Source organism: Megalobrama amblycephala, linkage group LG23, assembly GCF_018812025.1.
Source record: "Megalobrama amblycephala isolate DHTTF-2021 linkage group LG23, ASM1881202v1, whole genome shotgun sequence".
In the NCBI taxonomy this organism is placed as follows: domain Eukaryota; kingdom Metazoa; phylum Chordata; class Actinopteri; order Cypriniformes; family Xenocyprididae; genus Megalobrama; species Megalobrama amblycephala.
Genome location: NC_063066.1, coordinates 2,079,324 through 2,095,006, shown reverse-complemented (window position 1 = coordinate 2,095,006; position 15,683 = coordinate 2,079,324). Strand labels below are relative to the sequence as shown.

General features: G+C 37.4%; 1 protein-coding gene across 1 annotated transcript in view; it reads left to right on the top strand.

Moving 5' to 3' along the window:
- ergic1 (endoplasmic reticulum-golgi intermediate compartment 1) overlaps positions 1-15,683 on the top strand; it is a 33,659-nt gene extending 17,976 nt beyond the window's left edge. Inside the window, exons 4-10 of the mRNA XM_048176052.1 lie at positions 301-395; positions 7,203-7,327; positions 7,492-7,596; positions 7,679-7,739; positions 9,839-9,939; positions 13,859-13,981; positions 14,059-15,683. Of these exons, the coding sequence (XP_048032009.1) occupies positions 301-395; positions 7,203-7,327; positions 7,492-7,596; positions 7,679-7,739; positions 9,839-9,939; positions 13,859-13,981; positions 14,059-14,166 (718 nt within the window). The 3' untranslated portion in view covers positions 14,167-15,683. The remainder of the gene's footprint in view (positions 1-300; positions 396-7,202; positions 7,328-7,491; positions 7,597-7,678; positions 7,740-9,838; positions 9,940-13,858; positions 13,982-14,058) is intronic.

Here is a 15,683-nt window from a genome sequence, read left to right as displayed (position 1 = left end):
CTTATAGTAGTTTTTTATTGTTGGTTAGACCACTTGATATTTTTAGTTAGTGAAATGTATCTTGAGATGTTTTTGACTGCAATCACACTGTTTAACCTCAGTTTGACACAGGACATAGACTTGTGTCTGTTTGTCAACTTCTTTCACGTCTTCACCGGAGGAAGTGAGGAAACGAAAATTGCAATTTTGGCATTTTACTGCCAAGCTTGGATATTTAATTTTAGCAGACGACCTTTACAGATGGCTGATGCTTGTCAGAACTAAATTTAATGCATGTTTATTTTCATGTGTGTTTTACAGAGTAAATGAACTGTATGTGGATGACCCTGATAAGGACAGTGGGGGGAAGATAGATGTGAGTTTAAACATCAGTTTGCCAAACTTACACTGTGATTGTGAGTATATACATAAAATACATAAATACTCTTCTGAATGATGTTTTTCCATCCACATGTGTATCACATCATCATCTTTTGCTGATATGAGTGTTTTTTTGAGCGTTAGAGCAGTGAGTTTACTGTTGGTATGTGATCTTAATTTGTTGACGTAGATTATGATGGGAAACGATGATGGCCTCCCACACATGAAAGTCTCGGTTTGAGACATGTATTGTGTGTTTTCTCACATGGGGATTAGGATAGACCTTTCCCTCAATTAGACACGCTGTTTTGAAACTCAACGGGAAATAATACGTGAGCAAGCGTATGAGGAAATACCATTTTATATTTGGTAATGCATCTGCATAAGGATTTGTCAAATAATGGTTGATATGTCATGTTTGCGTAAATGACTCAGTCACTTGACTTTGTTTCCTATTGTGACTTAATAGATAGTCACTAGTTATTTGGATCAGGGCTGGGCGATCAAATGACTGCTGGTGAAATAAAATTAAGCAACATTGTGAATATCACAATGATTTTTTTTATTAGGTAGGCTATACTGTTATGCTGGTGCATACTAAAATGGTTAAATATTCTTCCTTGTGTTCATTTAGTGAAGAGTGGTAATTTATTGTATTTAACCAGCTTTTAGATCAATTAAATTTGTAAATATTTAAAAAAATATTTTGAATGTGGCTGTTTTGCCAAAATAAATTGGGGGAAAAAAATATAATTGTATAGCTTATCACACAAGATCTCAGCAATTACACAAATATTGAGAGATGACAAATGGCTGACAAATATTGAGAATTTTAGCTGTATTATTAAGCCCTATTTAGGATCATAGAACAATGGATCCAATGAAGAGTTTCACTAAGAATTGACATTTAATCATTTAGCAGATACTTTTATCCAAAGCGTAAGAAACAGCAGTTAAGCCAACGTAGAAGCAGTTAAATCAATGCAGAAGTAGCATTTAAGCCTAAATAGAAGCAGTTACACCAACGTAGAAGCAGTTAAGCCAACGTAGAAGCAGTTAAGCCAACGTAGAAGCAGTTAAGCCAACGTAGAAGCAGTTAAACCAACGTAGAAGCAGCAGTTAAACCAACGTAGAAGCAGTTAAACCAACGTAGAAGCAGCAGTTAAACCAACGTAGAAGCAGTTAAACCAACGTAGAAGCAGCAGTTAAACCAACGTAGAAGCAGCAGTTAAACCAATGTAGAAGCAGTTACACCAACGTAGAAGCAGCAGTTAAACCAACGTAGAAGCAGTCAAGCCAACGTAGAAGCAGTTAAACCAACGTAGAAGCAGCAGTTAAACCAACATAGAAGCAGTTAAGCCAACGTAGAAGCAGCAGTTAAACCAACGTAGAAGCAGTTAAGCCAACATAGAAGCAGCAGTTAAACCAACGTAGAAGCAGTTAAACCAACGTAGAAGCAGTTAAACCAACGTAGAAGCAGCAGTTAAACCAACATAGAAGCAGTTAAGCCAACGTAGAAGCAGTCAAGCCAACGTAGAAGCAGTTAAACCAACGTAGAAGCAGCAGTTAAACCAACATAGAAGCAGTTAAACCAACGTAGAAGCAGCAGTTAAACCAACGTAGAAGCAGCAGTTAAACCAACGTAGAAGCAGTCAAGCCAACGCAGAAGCAGTTAAACCAACGTAGAAGCAGCAGTTAAACCAACATAGAAGCAGTTAAGCCAACGTAGAAGCAGCAGTTAAACCAACGTAGAAGCAGCAGTTAAACCAACGTAGAAGCAGTTACACCAACGTATAAGTAGTCAAGCCAACGTAGAAGCAGTTAAACCAACGTAGAAGCAGCAGTTAAACCAACGTAGAAGCAGTTAAACCAACGTAGAAGCAGCAGTTAAACCAACGTAGAAGCAGTTAAACCAACGTAGAAGCAGCAGTTAAACCAACGTAGAAGCAGTTAAACCAACGTAGAAGCAGCAGTTAAACCAACGTAGAAGCAGTCAAGCCAACGTAGAAGCAGTTAAACCAACGTAGAAGCAGCAGTTAAACCAACATAGAAGCAGTTAAGCCAACGTAGAAGCAGCAGTTAAACCAACGTAGAAGCAGCAGTTAAACCAACGTAGAAGCAGTTACACCAACGTATAAGTAGTCAAGCCAACGTAGAAGCAGTTAAACCAACGTAGAAGCAGCAGTTAAACCAACGTAGAAGCAGTTAAACCAACGTAGAAGCAGTTAAACCAACGTAGAAGCAGCAGTTAAACCAACGTAGAAGCAGTTAAACCAACGTAGAAGCAGTTAAGCCAACATAGAAGCAGCAGTTAAACCAACGTAGAAGCAGTTAAACCAACGCAGAAGCAGTTAAACCAACGTAGAAGCAGTTAAGCCAACGTAGAAGCAGTTAAGCCAACGTAGAAGCAGCAGTTAAACCAACGTAGAAGCAGTTAAACCAACGTAGAAGCAGTTAAGCCAACGTAGAAGCAGTTAAGCCAACGTAGAAGCAGTTAAACCAACGTAGAAGCAGCAGTTAAACCAACGTAGAAGCAGTTAAACCAACGTAGAAGCAGTTAAACCAACGTAGAAGCAGCAGTTAAACCAACGTAGAAGCAGTTAAACCAACGTAGAAGCAGTTAAACCAACGTAGAAGCAGCAGTTAAACCAACGTAGAAGCAGCAGTTAAACCAACGTAGAAGCAGTTACACCAACGTATAAGCAGTCAAGCCAACATAGAAGCAGTCAAGCCAACATAGAAGCAGTCAAGCCAACGTAGAAGCAGTTACACCAACGTAGAAGCAGCAGTTAAACCAACGTAGAAGCAGTCAAGCCAACATAGAAGCAGTCAAGCCAACGTAGAAGCAGTTACACCAACGTAGAAGCAGCAGTTACACCAACGTAGAAGCAGCAGTTAAACCAACGTAGAAGCAGTTAAACCAACGTAGAAGCAGCAGTTAAACCAACGTAGAAGCAGCAGTTAAACCAACGTAGAAGCAGTTACACCAACGTATAAGCAGTCAAGCCAACATAGAAGCAGTCAAGCCAACATAGAAGCAGTCAAGCCAACGTAGAAGCAGTTACACCAACGTAGAAGCAGCAGTTAAACCAACGTAGAAGCAGTTACACCAACGTATAAGCAGTCAAGCCAACGTAGAAGCAGTTAAGCCAACGTAGAAGCAGCAGTTAATCCAACGTAGAAGCAGTTAAACCAACGTAGAAGCAGCAGTTAAACCAACGTAGAAGCAGTTACACCAACGTATAAGCAGTCAAGCCAACATAGAAGCAGTTAAGCCAACGTAGAAGCAGTTAAGCCAACGTAGAAGCAGTTAAACCAACGTAGAAGCAGTTAAACCAACGTAGAAGCAGCAGTTAAACCAACGTAGAAGCAGTTAAGCCAACGTAGAAGCAGCAGTTAAACCAACGTAGAAGCAGTTAAGCCAACGTAGAAGCAGTTAAGCCAACGTAGAAGCAGTTAAGCCAACGTAGAAGCAGTTAAACCAACGTAGAAGCAGTTAAACCAACGTAGAAGCAGCAGTTAAACCAACGTAGAAGCAGTTAAACCAACGTAGAAGCAGTCAAGCCAACGTAGAAGCAGTTAAACCAACGTAGAAGCAGCAGTTAAACCAACGTAGAAGCAGTTAAGCCAACGTAGAAGCAGCAGTTAAACCAACGTAGAAGCAGTTAAGCCAACGTAGAAGCAGTTAAGCCAACGTAGAAGCAGTTAAGCCAACGTAGAAGCAGTTAAACCAACGTAGAAGCAGTTAAACCAACGTAGAAGCAGCAGTTAAACCAACGTAGAAGCAGTTAAGCCAACGTAGAAGCAGCAGTTAAACCAACGTAGAAGCAGTTAAGCCAACGTAGAAGCAGTTAAGCCAATGTAGAAATAGTTAAGCCAACGTAGAAGCAGCAGTTAAGCCTAAATAGAAGCAGTTACACCAACGTATAAGCAGTCAAGCCAACGTAGAAGCAGATAAACCAAAATAGAAGCAGATAAACCAGCATAGAAGTAATTAAGTCAACGTAGCAGCAGTTAAACCAACATATGCCTTGCTGCTTTTTTGTCCAAAAAATTTGAACATTTGTTTGGAAAGTGACTTAAGGATTGTGTTTCTGAATGTCAGCACCCTCAGAGGAATTGTGGTCACCTCTGATGTCACTTTTGGGCAGATCTTCAAATGTTTGGAAAGACATTTGCAACCGGCTGTTTCACACACATTACACAAAGGCCAAACTATGTTCAGAACAACATCTTGAGCCGTTCTCATGGGTGAGAAATAGAGGTTTTGCCTATTATGGAAGATGTTTTTCTTTTAAATGGGGCATATGTGACTGAAACCCAAGTTTTTCTGCCCTTGTTATGAGTCATGAAGACAAGCCTCACTGTGATCTGAATAATGACCTAATTTACTGTTTTCAAAAAGGCCTTCAGAAACACAAGTAGATGTCGAGTTTTACCTTTTCTGAAGAACGTGTGAGCGGGTATTTCCCATGAAAATGTTGCCCGCTAAGGTGTTTAGGGTGGTTGCTAGGACATTGAAATGTACTTTTGAGTGCTTGCTAAGGTGCTGTGGTTGGTTGCCTGGTGGTTATTTACTGGCCTTTTTGCTCACTTTGTCTTCCAGATGACAAGTCTGATTATAAGTGGAATAATAGCGCATTGTATGAATTAATCTGTAGTCATAATAAGACATTCAATTTGTTCCGTAGTAACTGATAATTGATGATACATGTCATATGATATCATGTCATCCTTGGAAAAGGATGTTTTCCATAAAACTATGTTTTTTTTTTTTTTCATATTGTTAGTATTACTGTGTTAAATTAGTTTACACATTGTTCCCTCCTTTACAATGTCACTTTTCAACACTTGTGTGTTTATGTGGAAAATGTGGATGCTTTTTCCTTTCTGTGCTTGCTGAGAAAACCATGCAAGACCTTTAGTATTCTGGTCACGTCAAATTGTGCTTAAAAAGGCAATTAATTGTTTCCATTCGCACATTTACTCCTTAATGAGTGGTTGTAGTTTACTGGATTGAGTCTAAACAGTAGATGTCATGGTTCAAGGCTTTAAATCCTTGATCGGTAATGACTGGCCCAAACAACGTCAGTGGTTCAGTTCACTGGAAATTGTAAAACGCTCTGGAAAACTTTCAATGGAATCATTCTTCCCTTCCGTTTCTGGCTAGCCTTTATTTTTTGCACTTTTGAGATCATGAATCGTAATCACACCTGTCGTCATAAAAGTAAAGACCCAGTGTGGCTTTCTCACCCATTTAGGAAGTCAGTCTTAAAATAGCATTGGGCAACAGGACAAGATTCTCTTGGCATAAACTTACAACCACAGCTTCAGAAGATCTGCTACGTCTGGGTTTTTTATTTCTTAGCTGTGAAAGGTCAAATAAACAGTTGTCAAATGATTTTTATTGCATCAAGAACTTGTTTTGGGATAGTTCAGCTAAAAATAACTTGGCCAATTACTGTCAAGATCCAAAAAACACTACAGACCCTGTTTACACCCAAATGCGGTTTGGCCGTTCAGATCACAAGTAGACGAGAACCGTTTACACATGGTGTTTTAATCCATCTCTTTGTCCACTTCTGTCCTGATTTCGTCAAGGGGAGGGTCTATGGGCGGGTAAATGTATGGGTTTTTTTCAGATCTTTTGATCTAATGGATGAAATAAGCTCATGCAATTTACATATGAACGTGACCAGAGATGACGGAAAAACACAGAGAGCATCAGCTTTCGTTTCTGCTCTGACAGCCTCAAGAATGGCCGAACACTTGGTACGTTTTTCATCTTCAAACCAGTCTTGGGTCTTGAGCCGACAAAGTTTAAATCCCATCTGGCAAGAGCGCTTCCCATATTGTTTACGCATTAGATCAGTAGATGGATAGTAGGTGGACCACATTCGACCACATGAGTGTCTACACTACGAAAACAATCCGGTCAACTACCTCTGGAAGTGGTCGAAAGGGGACAAGCTCAAAACGTTTTACACCCCGTTTACACCTGTATTTAGCATCATCTACTTGTGATCCAATCGACCAAAACACATCTTAACACCAAGTGTAAACAGGGTCATAAAGATGTAATAGAAGTAAAGCCATACACCAGTGGTCTCAAACTCAATTGCTAGAGGGCCACAGCTCTGCACAGTTTAGCTCCAACTCACACCTGCTTGGAAGTTTCTAGTAATCCTGAAGACTTTGATTAACTGGATCAGGTGTGTTTGATCAGGGTTGGAGCAAAACTGTGCAGAGCTGTGGCCCTCCAGCAATTGAGTTTGAGACCACTGCCATACACTCAGAGGAACTGACTCAATCACTGAAAATAACTCTCAAATGTCATTCAAACCCGCCATGACCTTAAACCCCAGTCTATTTTCTTCTTGTATGGTGCTGAGTTGACTGTTTTTCCAGCTTCATGCAGATTAAAAAGTATTCACATCTACCAGGAATTGTTTTAGATGCACTTTTCCTTTTAATTAATATCCTGAAAGTATTTGGACACTTAAGTCCAACTTAAAAATGCCTGAATGTTATTACAAGAGATAAAAGAATCTCAAAAAATGAGTCAAAATAAGTATTTCCACATCTACTAAAAAAATCAGTTGATTAAAAGTCAGTGCATCAAGTTAATTCCTGTATTTATTTATTTTTTTTTTATCAAATGCAATAAAATGTATGCTTTTTAATGTCTTAAGTGTCCCTGTACTTTTTCGGACCACTGTTCATCTTCATCACTGGTAATGTTGTTGAAAAAGTGTCCTTTTGTACAATGTAAATTAAATCATTCCTCGCCAATTATCTGTATCTCTTTTCTCTGTTCTGCCTCTATCTTTGCATGTATGCAGTGGTGGGTTTGGACATCCAGGATGAGATGGGGCGGCATGAAGTGGGCCACATAGAGAATTCAATGAAGGTGCCTCTTAACAACGGCCACGGATGCCGCTTCGAAGGGGAGTTCAGTATTAATAAAGTAAGAGATGCTTGACGTCACTTGAACTCTTTTCTTCTAGTTGGGTGTTGAATGTTTCCTGTGGAACAGCTCATCGTAAGACTAGAAGCCATATAAAGTGTCATTCATGTCCTTTGAGGATTGCATCTGATGTGTTTGTCCGTTTGATAACTTGTTTTCTGCAGGTTCCAGGAAACTTTCATGTGTCGACACACAGTGCGACCGCTCAGCCCACGAGCCCTGATATGACCCACGTCATTCACAAACTGGCCTTTGGGGAGAAGCTTCAGGTTGGGCAGTCTGTCCGTCATGCAGTCAATAATAAATAAAGGACAATGTAAAATCAGTCATTGTCACATCTCTCAATTGCAGGTACAGCATGTCCAGGGGGCGTTTAATGCATTAGGTGGAGCCAACAGACTTCAGTCCAATGGTATGTCTTTTTGTGAACTTTCTTCATTCTAGCTTTGGACTAGACATACTGTACAGATGTAAGCAAAGGAAACATTTAGCCTAGTGTGGGTCAATGACATGACGCAATTATTTTTAGCCGTTCAAGCACGTAGTGCTAAAACCCTATTGTAATTGTAAGGATTTTTATTATTTTTCTTCTGCCGTAAAATTGATTGTGCAGACCAAACCGTAAGGCCTACAGACTTGAAACCTGGCCAGATGATAGGCCTCAATTTGGGGAGAGACTGACATGGTATGTGGCGCTACAATAATCAAAAACATGAAACTGCTCATAACTCCTAGACCATTTGTCATAGTGCCTTTATATTATTGGAATCCTTGGCTCAAGACGAATAAAACGTATATCCCGTAAAATTTCCACCATTTCAAATTTTGTCCAAAACCGACTTTTGCAAACTAGTCCAAGGTTTTTCGCCCGATTGGAACCAAACCAGTGCAGAAAGATTCTCTGGAGTCTGAATATCAAAAGTTACCAAAAAAAAGTTGAAATTTTGATTCACGGTTGCTAAGGGGTGCCAAAACGTTCAAAGTGAGTGGAGCCACTTTTACTAAAATGGCTATAACTCTTGAACGGAATGAGATATTGTCACCAAACTTGGTACACATACGTATTGGCTCAGTCTTTGGTCACAGTAAAAGAAGTGTGGCAATTTGACACTTGGTGGCGCTATGACATGAAAAAAACGTGAAAACAGCTATAACTACGCAACCATTAGTCTGATTGACTTGAAAATTGGCATGTAGTGTCTTGGTCCAAGGTGTCTATGAGGACATTGGTGTATCTCGAAAAACATGGCCGTCATCGGCCAATGAATTTTGAGCACCTATTAGACAAGGTTAACGGAGGGTGATCAGAACGAAACTTGATGTTTTACACCTCTGTAATCACGTGGTGTTTCACACATACATACAATATTCATATCATTTGATAGATCTCCTCATGCTGAACAACTTTGCCTCAAGAACCACTGCTGTCAATCAAATTGTTCATTAAATATTCATGATTATGTAAAAAAACTACTTTTGTGAACTAGGCCCAGGTTTTTTGCCCGATTGGAATCAAACCAGTGCATATAACAGGGTCATTTACAAAATGGGCATGGCAAAATACACTCAAAAGCCTATAAATCCTAAACAAAAACTCAAAACTTTACGAAAATAGGTGAGCACATGCGACATATGATTCTAAACAAGCATAGGTGGTGCTATAACTGTTAAAAAGCTTTGAAAACCATGTATTACCTAGGGTAAACTGGCTGTAATGTGATCTAAGTAGTTACATGCTTGCTAAATAAAACATCTTTTTACGCAAGTGCTTAAAGGCCTTAAAGCTTCAAGTGCACCGTTAATTGCTGCTTGCAACTATATTTGATATTGAAAATGCATATGTACATTGACTTGATTATACCTCTTCTATGATGAGCGTTTTATTTTGGTGGTGGTGGGGGAAAACGTACAAATACTCCTCTCAGAAAATGTACGAATAAAGTTACTTTTAGATGTTTAATAGCTAGATGAGGGCTTAATGAACTCATTTTTGTGAAAACCTCAATTTTGACTGCATTCTGACTCATTTTGCCATCATGGGTCATAATTATTAAAACATTATAGTTATAGTTCTGGTGTGAACGGGCATTAACACGGTTGTACCAAATATTTTACCAAACATTTAGCCCTAAGACTCCTCATAGCGATACGATATGAGGCGTCATTCATGTCCAAGTGTTGCAGGGCAAGTAACATGCCAAAATGCAATACTCAGAGTTCTGACTTTGTTCAAACCCTTAAGTATGAGCACAGATGATTGTTAATGCCAGATTACTGCTGCAGGCACTGCATACGCTCGTCCGTTTGTAGACTCTGAGAGCCATCGAGGTGCAGTGCTTACAAGCGTCCCACCGAACACAAGTCACACTGATCGTATTACAAAACAGCACATAAATAGACTGTAGAAACAGGAGAGAAGAACTACGTCACTCTAGGACATTAAACTGACAAAAACACTGTATCAATGTGTAACTTCCTCAGAAATAAAGCAATGCATTTGTCTTTCTTCAGCTTTAGCGTCTCACGATTACATTCTCAAGATCGTCCCTACAGTTTACGAGGATCTGGGAGGGAAGCAGAGGTTTTCCTACCAGTACACCGTGGCAAACAAGGTAATCTGAGAAGGTTGTGTGAAGTCTAAATATACGAGTGCTGGATGAATTATGTCTGTCTTTTATTAAGCACCATCAAGCATTTATCACCTCTTATGGCACATATGCAGTGACAGCTGGCGGTGTTGTGTGTGTGTTCGTGACCGCCTGTTCATATGAAGTCAGGTCGTTCCTATTCAGAGGGTGTAAACCTACTGAGAAATTGTACTCTGAGTATGAGTGTAGACAGTAAGGACTGCCCGATGGCCCGGGGCCAGTGTGAACGGCGTTCGAGACAGTAGACGGAACGGTCACTTGCCCGATCAGGCCAGTGCTGTAGGATATATATCGTCTATGATATCGTAATTGTTGATTTAACGATCTGATATTATCAAGTATGTCCCTCACGTTACAAAAACCAAACAAAAACACACTCATTGAGAGCACGCATGCTCTACGTGACGTAGTCTAGTAGGTTAGACTAGTCTGCAGGCATATTTATAGTGTGCGCTTTCACTGCGTGATTTAGTCTATTAAAATGCCTTTAGAATGACCCAGAATTCAAGATAAGGGACAAAAATGCCCCTGTATATCTTTCATATTTATATAATTTAATATAGTTAACCAATATTAAACAAAAAGCACCGTTTCTGTCCAAATATCAACATGATTACAAATGTGATATTGATTTTATTAACTTAATATCAAGTGACTTATATTTTAGACACCAAATCGCTTGTTTCACTCTATTTCACCAATGAAAATAGTTCCAAAGTCCACAGAATTGATTTGCGTCTCTGAGAAACACTTCCTGAATGAATCAGCCGTTTGAATGAATCGGTTGAATCTCAATCTCAATCTTAATTTCACATTTAAAGTGTCTTTTCATTTTTTTGTTTTATATTTTCAGCATTTCAAAACATTATTTATGCATCTGTAACTGCTCTTGACTGATTAACTAATTAATCTATAGTTATATAGTTAGCTATACATTAGATTTCTGTATGCTACCTGAAAATCTTCTGTTTAAACCTATATGAAAAACTTGAAAAGCACCCGTTTTTCATTTATATGTTTGTTCTGTTGTATTTATTTGTGATATTACGCATAATTTGATTATTTGTTCCTATTTTATTACATCCTGTTTATTTGTCTAACAATATTTAAAATTTAAGAGAGTTAATCTAGTAACTTTTGGTGTCATATCCCTATTTATTAAGGTTACATGTATCAAAAACTATAACTAGGCTTATTTTATAGGCCCATTTTCATTTCTTTTACTTTATTTTTTGTTGTGGGCCCAACCAGGCCAGTAGAAAAAATCCTTATGCGCATGCATATTTAGAGTGTACGCTTTCAGTGCGTGATTTAGTCTATTAAAATGCATTTAGAATGACCCAGAATTCAAGATAAGGGACAAAAATGACCCTGTATATCTTTCATATTTATATAATTTAATATAGTTAACCAATATTAAACAAAGAGCGCCGTTTCTGTCCAAATATTAGCATGATTACAAATGTGATATTGATTTTATTAACTTAATATCAAGTGACTCATATTTTAGACACCAAATCGCTTGTTTCACTCTATTTCACCAATGAAAATAGTTCCAAAGTCCACAGAATTGATTTGCGTCTCTGAGCAACACTTCCTGAATGAATCAGCCGTTTGAATGAATCGGTTGAATCTCAATCTCAATCTTAATTTCACATTTAAAGTGTCTTTTCATTTTTTTGTTTTATATTTTCAGCATTTCAAAACATTATTTATGCATCTGTAACTGCTCTTGACTGATTAACTAATTAATCTATAGTTATATAGTTAGCTATACATTAGATTTCTGTATGCTACCTGAAAATCTTCTGTTTAAACCTATATGAAAAACTTGAAAAGCACCCGTTTTTCATTTATATGTTTGTTCTGTTGTATTTATTTGTGATATTACGCATAATTTGATTATTTGTTCCTATTTTATTACATCCTGTTTATTTGTCTAACAATATTTAAAATTTAAGAGAGTTAATCTAGTAACTTTTGGTGTCATATCCCTATTTATTAAGGTTACATGTATCAAAAACTATAACTAGGCTTATTTTATAGGCCCATTTTCATTTCTTTTACTTTATTTTTTGTTGTGGGCCCAACCAGGCCAGTAGAAAAAATCCTTATGCACATGCATATTTAGAGTGTACGCTTTCAGTGCGTGATTTAGTCTATTAAAATGCATTTAGAATGACCCATAATTCAAGATAAGGGACAAAAATGACCCTGTATATCTTTCATATTTATAAAATTTAATATAGTTAACCAATATTAAACAAAGAGCGCTGTTTCTGTCCAAATATCAACATGATTACAAATGTGATATTGATTTTATTAACTTAATATCAAGTGACTTATATTTTAGACACCAAATCGCTTGTTTCACTCTATTTCACCAATGAAAATAGTTCCAAAGTCCACAGAATTGTTTTGCGTCTCTGAGCAACACTTCCTGAATGAATCAGCCGTTTGAATGAATCGGTTGAATCTCAATCTCAATCTTAATTTCACATTTAAAGTGTCTTTTCATTTTTTTGTTTTATATTTTCAGCATTTCAAAACATTATTTATGCATCTGTAACTGCTCTTGACTGATTAACTAATTAATCTATAGTTATATAGTTAGCTATACATTAGATTTCTGTATGCTACCTGAAAATCTTCTGTTTAAACCTATATGAAAAACTTGAAAAGCACCCGTTTTTCATTTATATGTTTGTTCTGTTGTATTTATTTGTGATATTACGCATAATTTGATTATTTGTTCCTATTTTATTACATCCTGTTTATTTGTCTAACAATATTTAAAATTTAAGAGAGTTAATCTAGTAACTTTTGGTGTCATATCCCTATTTATTAAGGTTACATGTATCAAAAACTATAACTAGGCTTATTTTATAGGCCCATTTTCATTTCTTTTACTTTATTTTTTGTTGTGGGCCCAACCAGGCCAGTGGAAAAAATCCTTATGCGCATGCATATTTAGAGTGTACGCTTTCAGTGCGTGATTTAGTCTATTAAAATGCATTTAGAATGACCCATAATTCAAGATAAGGGACAAAAATGACCCTGTATATCTTTCATATTTATATAATTTAATATAGTTAACCAATATTGAACAAAGAGCGCTGTTTCTGTCCAAATATTAGCATGATTACAAATGTGATATTGATTTTATTAACTTAATATCAAGTGACTTATATTTTAGACACCAAATCGCATGTTTCACTCTATTTCACCAATGAAAATAGTTCCTAAGTCCACAGAATTGATTTGCGTCTCTGAGCAACACTTCCTGAATGAATCAGCCGTTTGAATGAATCGGTTGAATCTCAATCTCAATCTTAATTTCACATTTAAAGTGTCTTTTCATTTTTTTGTTTTATATTTTCAGCATTTCAAAACATTATTTATGCATCTGTAACTGCTCTTGACTGATTAACTAATTAATCTATAGTTATATAGTTAGCTATACATTAGATTTCTGTATGCTACCTGAAAATCTTCTGTTTAAACCTATATGAAAAACTTGAAAAGCACCGTTTTTCATTTATATGTTTGTTCTGTTGTATTTATTTGTGATATTACGCATAATTTGATTATTTGTTCCCATTTTATTACATCCTGTTTATTTGTCTAACAATATTTAAAATTTAAGAGAGTTCATCTAGTAACTTTTGTTGTGGGCCCAACCAGGCCAGTAGAAAAAATCCTTAGCGTCGAGCCCTGTGTCAAACTCTTAAAGGCTTAAAGGCGTTCAGCAGCAAATTTATGATTATAGATGTTTATAGAGTGATCTTCAGCCATATTTACATCATTCTAATTAAACTTATCGCTTTAGGCCAAAGGGGTTGTGATGAGGCCAAATACATCTGAAGATTTTGATGTTTTCTAGGAGTATGTGGCGTACAGCCATACGGGCCGCATCATCCCGGCCATCTGGTTTCGCTATGACCTGAGTCCAATCACAGTCAAATACACCGAGAGGAGACAGCCTTTCTACCGCTTCATCACTACTGTGAGTCGCTGTTCATATGTAGCTCTCTCTCTTTTGAACGATTTAATGATTTATATATCGACTCTGTCTGTCGTCAGATTTGCGCTATCATCGGCGGGACGTTCACAGTGGCCGGCATCATCGACTCCTGCATATTCACAGCCTCTGAAGCCTGGAAGAAAATCCAGATCGGGAAAATGTCATGAGCTGTGCTCACATCCATCAGTTACGTCTTTTATTTAAGCCAGCCAAACTTCTGCTCACACCCTCCTACACTAGCCACAACTGGAAGACTCTATCTTCATTTCTCGTTCAGATTCAGACTGCTTTTCATCTCCCAACGATACGGTCAACGACAGGGATTTCATTTTTTTTTTTTTTTTTGGTAGGGGTTTTCCTCGTTTCATTGCCATACTGAATTCACAAACGCAGCCGTGTGTTGATGGAGCTGTGCGGAAAGAACCTGTTTCGCCAGGGTTTGCTCATTCACAGACGTGAGTGTGTAGTGTTATATAAGAGGCATAGTGTCACTTTGATCTGTTCTAATGATTAAACAGAACACTAAAAGAGAATTGAGCTGATTGTAGGGACTGCTTGACGTGATCAGGCCATTCAAATGTACATTTAAATTTACATAAATGGCCAAAAGCTTACATTATAAAACATTGGTGCATTGTGTGATGTATTTTCATGCCATTTTCCCCAGTTCTTATTACATCATGCAGTCAGTCATGTGTTATTTATCTTGTGTTTACACTTCATGGTAGTGTTTATTCCCTTTAATATGTGCAGATTTAAATAATTGTACTTGCATTACACTAATAAGAATCATAATGAAGAATGAAGGGATAACTATCCAGATGAATTTGGGGTTAAATATATTTTATTATCATGAAAATGCATTGCAAATGGATTGTATTTCTTTATTCGGGAGCTTGATGTATTTCATGAGATGATCCTGTACATGTTTAAAGCAGTTTTAATTTGGTGTGTGATCTCAGCTCATCTTTGGTGATCTTGAACTCTGATTGTAGGCCTGTATTTGAGTTTCTGATCTCTCTTAAAGCATTTTATTGAAGGGAAATTATGAATGTTTTTATTAAAGACTTTTGAAGGAATGTTTTTTTAAGTTTATGTCGGTTTATAAAGGTACTCTGTGGCTTAATGATACTTTTATTTCCTCAATCTGTAAGGTTTAATGTTTAACCTTTTATTGTTTTGGAGATTATGCTGGAAACGTGTTGTTTACGTCTTGTCAAGCGTTCCCTGCTGTAAAAAGTGTGAAAGGTTTCCTGTCAGTGTTATTCTGGTTGAACCGGTTACACTGGCCCTTCAAAACAAAAGTGTGGTTTCAGATATGTGATGCACTGTTGACATGCCAACCAACAGAAGCGTATTTTCAGTTCCCTCAGTGAGACCACAAACGATTCTCAATCAGCTTCTTTTTTAAAACCTGTTTTAATCAAACAAGCCCTGTTGAGTTGCCATGTTAGCAGATATTTAGCCTGACTTGATCATCTTCTGGGCTACTCCACTGTTTTCTGTCTCTGTTTACCATGATGGTTAGATTAAACCACAGCAACAGCCAGTTTCTTTGTTGTTTGTGTTTGTATGTCTTTTCAAAATTTGGGTTAGTGTTTTGGTTTTTTTTCCTTCATGATTTTAATAAAGGTTTACCATAATGTTGAAAAAGAATCAAAATAAACATTATGGTGCCATGTAA